Raw genomic sequence first — 6,777 nt, 5'->3', positions numbered from 1 at the left:
TTTACATAACAAAACTGAACAAATTATGGCTAATTACCTCAGTGTGTGGCATCCAAAACTAAGGCTTTCTAGCTTTGAACACGGATGTGACTCCACCATAAAGTGAGCAGCACAGTATGGCAGACAGCTGGTGAACAGAGCATGCAAAGTGCAGAAGGCTGGCAGTATGCTTTTTGATTTTCCAGCATGTGCTCCTAGCCGCCATTTCCACGTTCACATATTTAACATTTTTAAAAATCTTTCCATTTAGCCTTGGTTTAAGAATGTAAGGGAAACCAGATTTCATGTGTTCAATTTGAAATTCACACTGAGATACAGCATAAAGATAAACTCTCTTCAACCACCCCAGTCATTTTGCTGTTTTGGTGAGTAGATAGTCTGTGCCAGTCATTGTGGAAAAATCTTTATTTTAAGAAAAAAATTTAGTTAACAAAAATTTAACAAGTTTCACTTAGCAAAATACACCCCAAAGGAAATCACAGTACAAAGAAAGTTTTAAGTCAAGGCCTCACCAATTCCTACAGTATTAGTAATGTGTCTCAATTTTCAAAACTAACTTTTAAAAAGCTTAAACTTAACCTAAAAAACTTTAAATGAAAGTAAACTAGAATGAACATGAGAAATGCTCCTCTTTGAATTTAGGGATCTAGCACCTTGAGTTTTCCAAAAAAAAATGTCTCCCCAATGTGTTCACGGTGATGCGGTGTAAAAGATCCACAATTAATGTACTTAAAATTACTTAACTCAGATAACATCACTCTGAAGTACACTACCAAAATGTTAATTGAGAAAAGCTGAAAATAGTTTTAGTTTACTCAGTATCACATGCTAGAAGAAAGTTTGCATGAGAAAACACTGAAGAGGTAATTTTTTTAATCCAGATTTCACAAACTCATGGTGCAAAAATGGGTCCCATAGCTTCCTCTAAATAACTGCTTTTCACTGCTTGTTGGCTGCCTGTGAAAATGATTGAAATAATTCAAATGCTCCTACAAAACTAGTCATATCCACCCATGCTGTTCTGGCCACTGTAACCAGCCCCGTAACAGCCACTCACAGACTGGCTCTCAAGGCCACTGTAAGTGGACTGGGCTGACACTCCCAAGCCTTGCATCATCTGGCTGCTATATGCCCCATTGCTGGCCCCTGTTGTGGAATTCAGGAAAAGTTCTATGTATCTGTGCTGCATGTTGGCCCTGTCTTTGGACATAGCTGCCACGGCTTCTTCATGGGTGGCAAACTCAACATCAGCCTCGCCGGTCACTCTTCCATCAGGGCCAATCTCAATGTGGACTCTCACAGGGTTGAGTGGAGAGAAGAAGTTGTAAATGTCGTTTTCCGTGGCTTTGTAGGGCAGGCCCCTCATGTGGACACAGTGCCCAGTGGTGCTCTGGACAGTGAACTCACCATCTCCATATCTATGGTCATACACCCCAGAGAGACAGTAACTGAGGTCTCTCCCGAACAGGTCGGTGGTGAAGCCGTAGCCATCACTGAGGCCACTGTACTCCTCATAGCCCCCATAGCCTGCACTGTAAGCGCCAGGCCTCATTCTCTCCAGGCCTGCTTGCTTGACAATGCCAACGTACCTCCTGGCTGTGCCAGGGCGGTCATAGGGCCCGGGCCGCTGTACAGACATGAACTTCAGAGGGGGATCAGAGTATGACCTAACTTCTTCCTGACTACTCTTGAACACCTCAATATACCTATGACCTATTCGCTCCTTGTGCTTCCCCAGGGCCTTCTCAGCTAACTCCTGCGAGGCAAACTGCACAAAAGCTTCCCCTGTGATCTTGCCCTCGGGGTCCACAGGCAGTGTGATCCCGTTTGGCACAATTTCCAACCCTGAGAAGAACTGAACAATTTCTTCCTTGGTGCATCCAAACGGGAGTCCTCGAAGCCGCACGAAGCCATCATTGGCAGTGTCAGCACTGTTTGGACCACTGTGCTTCAACACCCAATCCATCTCGGTTCTGTGGGACTTGAACACCTCAATGTACCGGTGTCCCATGCTCTCCCTGTCTTTTTTAAGGGCCATTTTCACATCATCTTCAGATTCAAGTTCAACAAACGCCTCACCACTCTGCCTGCCCTCTCTAGTGTAGATGAAGTGAACACCTGCGGCCCCATCATGAACTGTGCAGTCAGAGAGGAAATTCTGCACATCTTCAATAGAGCAGGACCAGGGCAGGCCACGGAGCTTGACCACAAAGCCTTCACCTCCCTCAGGGCCCAGCATTGTGGACACTTGGCAGGGCAGTCGTCAAAGAAGCTTAGGCAGTTTTTGTGGCTGAAAAGAAAGCACAAACTACTTTATGTAATTTTTCATTTATCGTGAACACAGATAAGCAGTAAATATTGTTTTCCCCATTTTACAGATGAGGTAAAATAAATGATATCAAGTGAAATATATTAAATATACCAAATGTTTGAGCTAAGTTTCAATCCTAGGTCTCTCCAAAAATGTACCTATTATAGATCGAAAAAGAACTAATAAATAGGGGTCTAAAAAAATTAAGTGAAATAGAATGAAGGGTAAAGTTTTGAAGAAAAAAATAGTATCTGGAAGCTTTAATCAAGAAGCCACAATCTAAGTCCTAGTGATCAACTTTAAGTTCTGGAAGGGAAGACGAGAATTGAGGCAACAACCAGATAAAGTTAAGAGAAATTCTCAGAACTGGAGAGAAACAGATGCTATAAAACTGCATCACCTAAGTAAATGATGGGAGTTAAGTGTAACTTGGTATCTCTTAACACAAAGGAACCTGAGTATTGGTCAGGTTAGGTAAAGGTAGTTTGGAAGTTTGATATTTAGTTACAAGATACCAGTTTCCTTGTTTGTGGCAGGATACTTAAGTAAAAATAAGTGATGAACAGACTACTTTAAACCACAATATACAGTAACATTTTCTTTGACATTGGGGTGAAACAGAACCATGTTCTCATTAGCAACAATGCTGCAATTAAGACAGCAATGGGTTCACAGTCTAAGGAAGTATACTTTTGTCCCTAAATTGTCAATTCAAACAAAATGAGTCAAGTGTGAGGCCAAACTAAAGACTTATCTAGATAAGCAGGTAACTCCATCAACAGAAAATGTTATTTATATGCTCTGCAAATAAGTAAGGCTCCCCAGGTTCACATATAAAAAGATTAGCAAAACACACATTTACTGCTATGCTTTGTTGAAGGTTTGGAAGGGAGGGAATGAACATCATGTACAAGAGGGGTGCCCTTCCTGACAGGCTGTCTTGAAGGCATATGTTATCTGGCACCTAATCACAAACTTAATGAAAGACTCAAATCCACATGGAACAGCAGTCCTCTGAACAGGAGTTGAGCCATCAAAAAGCAACAGAGACAATAAAAATATTGAGTATAGAGCTAACATTTATTTTTCTAAAATCTCAGTTTAAAAAACAAAACATGCAAAGATAACTTAAGGGAAAGCAAATTAGTAATAAATACTATCTATGAAATGCTTAACTGCACTAGTATCAGGGAAAACCTAATTATTGACAAGTTACCATTATGACCTATCATAATAATATTTTAATAACTATAGTAATTTAAACATTTGATGCAGTGTCTAGTTAATTTAAACTATATGCAGGCCTAGTTAATTTACACTGCCAGGTGTGAAAGGATAATTCTGTATTAACTTCAGTCCTTACCCCACAATAGTGGAATTTGCATGCACTTCCTCCTATATTGTTATGCATCCAGTGAACAGTGCCCAGAAGACTAGTATCTGCCTGTGCCACAGCTGTACTGGGTGGCTTAGTGGCACAGCTGAACAACATGGTTCATTTTGGACTAAGGCACTGGAAGGGTGGCGGGAGAAGCCTGTATGCTGTAGGACACTGGGGAGCGCCCTGCCTCTACCCACTATCTGCTGCAGCACCCTGTAGTCCCCCAGTTGTGACAACCAGAAATAGTCTGCAGACATTGCCAAATATTCCCTGAGGGGTAAATGACTACTATAGAGAATCAGGGCCACCAGCCTTTACATGGGCCCTTAATACTGCTTACTAGATTCTACCCCAACTCCCTGCAATGTCTCTGGTAACCTCACATCTTCTCACATCCCCTCCCCTCCAGCTCATCATCATCTACTTCAGAGAGTGATAGGGACCATGTGAAGAAAATGGCCACAGTAAATGAATTTATAAAAAAGGAGTTGCTGCTTATAGTTGAGATAATTATCCACAGCTCTGCTGTGGTCCCAACTCCACCCATCCTTAAGAAATTCCTTATTTTCACTGAACACTATCTCCTTAGCAATTAATCATGCACTTTTAACCAATCCCATGAGATACACCTTCCCTGATGACAACCTTGCCTCTAGCTACTTATTTGCTCTCTCAGTAAAATGTCTAAAGGCAGGCTTCTGTCACCTCCACCCCTGACTAGAACAAGGCAAGATAGAGAACAAATATTTTATCTTCATCCTAACTTGTTCCCATTCCCTCTGGAAATCCTTTTATTCCTGGGCTTCTAAGATGCAACCATCTCCTCGTTTTCCCTTGTCCTTCCTTAGATCCTCTCAGCCTCTTCCTTTGAGTCCTTCCTCAATATTCAACTACATACAGGAAATCTGCTGGGTTGAGCCCAGGACAGCCAAGTCCCCAGCTTCACACTCCAAGGTCCAGACTGATGATGTACACAGCTCTACTCCACAGTTCTTCCTATGTATCACAAATAAACAGAGTATTTTTCTCTCCAACTCCTTTATGGCATCCCAGCTGCAACATAAATGGCTGGTCATCAGAGGCTCTTGAAGGAAACTAATTCTTAAACAACTAATAAGCCTTCAAAACCAATGAACTCATCATCCCTATAGGGTGATCCCACACTCAGTAATTCTTTAACATGTAAGAAAAAGGTTTTCCCACAGCTCTGTATTCAATACCTAGCAAACTGCATGGCACAGTAAGAACTAAGTATCTCCCCTCTTTTGTAATGTGCATCACCAAAATGTCACTTTTTCTCCTGAAATGCCCCCCATGTCCCTTTGTACCATTTTCTTCAAATTCAGTACTAAGATCCCCTTCCAGTATACTCATATATGGTCCTTAAGGTTGCCCAAGCATAATGGCTAGCTAAAGTGTTCTCTTAGTGACTTTTTTATCACTCTCCTCTTCCAAGTCCTGGGTGACGTCCACAAACATGAACCACAGGGCTAAGGGGAACGGCTCAAGCCTTGCAACTCTAGCCTGCAAAACACTATCTAGCTCCCATCACTTACATTTCAAAAAGTCTCCTCTATCCATTTCTCTGTGCCTGGAATGTGCCACTCTGCTCCCTTTGGACTTGACATTTGTGATAATTCTCTCTCCAAATAGTCGCTACCCAATCTACTGTCCATTTAAATCCTATAATTCCTTAAAGGTGTCAGATCAAATACACCACCTTTCCATAGGATATTCCTATTCTACAAAGTAAGTCTTATATTTGTACACTCCCATAGCATGCTTGCTATTTTTTAAAAAGTGTCTTTAAAACTGCATCGAGAGCACGTTACCATAAATTGGCTGTTGGGAGGGTCATTGTGGCCCCACCCCCAGCAGAGGCCCAAGCACAGCTGGCCCAAGATTAGCAAGAGATTAGTGGCCATGTGGGGTCAACACCTCCCTCTAGAATATGGCAGCCTAGCTTGGCTGAAGGACATTGCAGGGAGCACAAAACAACAGACATTGCTAGTAAGAATTACTTAAAATGCCTAATAATACACATTACAAATGTTTTATTTCAGAAAACAAAGTTTCAAAAAAAAAAAAATGACTTCTTTTAACAGAGCATTCATTCTCTCCCAAAACACGTCCACATTTAAACATTTATGGCTGATTTTTGTTCCAGAATTATTTTTCTCTTGTTTTTTTTTCATGAAAAGTCATCTACAACTTTTAATTTCTCATTCTTCTAAACTTTTAATGGAACTCAAACCTAATTTTTGGTGCTAACATAACACAACATCCTCACTTTTGCCCTCAAAATCCTCTACATTTGGATTCTTTACAGACTTACAGAACTAAAAAAAAAAGGGGGGGGCTACAGAGCTCTGCTCAGCGTTAAATTTAAAGGTGACAAAACTTTTACTTCACTCTAAGAAAACATTCTGCTTGAATGAAATAAATCAAGTATCAACTGAGGAATTAATTTTTCTTACAACAGCTCACCTTAAAGCACAGGGACGCCTACAGCTGGAGACACTCCTGGTAGGTAACGAATTGTCCTAAAAAAAAGAAACGTAAAGTGACAGGGCTGTCTTTCCTCAGTGTCCCAGCACTTACCAGTGATTAAAGGTGGAGGTTCCAGGGGCTGGAATGGGCTGAGCTCCTTTTCTCGGAAAGGCAGGGTTTGTGCTGCCCAAGACCCTTGATAGTTACTCACCCACAGGGACTGTCAAAATTAAAGCACTCACTGGGCCATTCCACAACACTTTAAAAGACTTACCCTTTCATTGGGTAATACAGACAACAGGAGGCAAACACTCACTCCACTAGCCTCCATGAGCCTTCCTTCCTCAATCCCCAACCTTCTACATTGAAAACTAAGCACATTTAAGCAAAATGTAAGTGTCGACAGCGGTTGGGCTCTGCCGGGAGTGGGGTTGGGGCCAGGCCAGAGCAGGAAGGGAAGGGGCTTGGGGCAGCTGCACCCAAAGATAAAGGAGACCAGAGACGAGCGAGGTATCTTTTCGCTGGGATGGGCTCCACCAAGGTTATTTGCTAGAAATAGTCTGACAGGATTTATAATTCGTAAGAATCCCCGGAG

General features: G+C 41.8%; 1 protein-coding gene across 1 annotated transcript; it reads right to left on the bottom strand.

Moving 5' to 3' along the window:
• Positions 1-387: 387 nt before the first annotated feature.
• On the bottom strand, positions 388-2,239 carry HNRNPF (heterogeneous nuclear ribonucleoprotein F). The gene has a single exon (XM_057505824.1). The coding sequence runs from the start codon at positions 2,237-2,239 to the stop codon at positions 998-1,000; it is 1,242 nt and encodes a 413-aa protein (XP_057361807.1). The 3' UTR covers positions 388-997.
• Positions 2,240-6,777: the final 4,538 nt, after the last annotated feature.

This window comes from Manis pentadactyla, chromosome 8 (genome assembly GCF_030020395.1).
Source record: "Manis pentadactyla isolate mManPen7 chromosome 8, mManPen7.hap1, whole genome shotgun sequence".
Lineage (NCBI taxonomy): Eukaryota > Metazoa > Chordata > Mammalia > Pholidota > Manidae > Manis > Manis pentadactyla.
The sequence above is the reverse complement of the archived record's forward strand: the minus strand, read 5'-3'. Positions and strand labels throughout refer to the sequence as shown.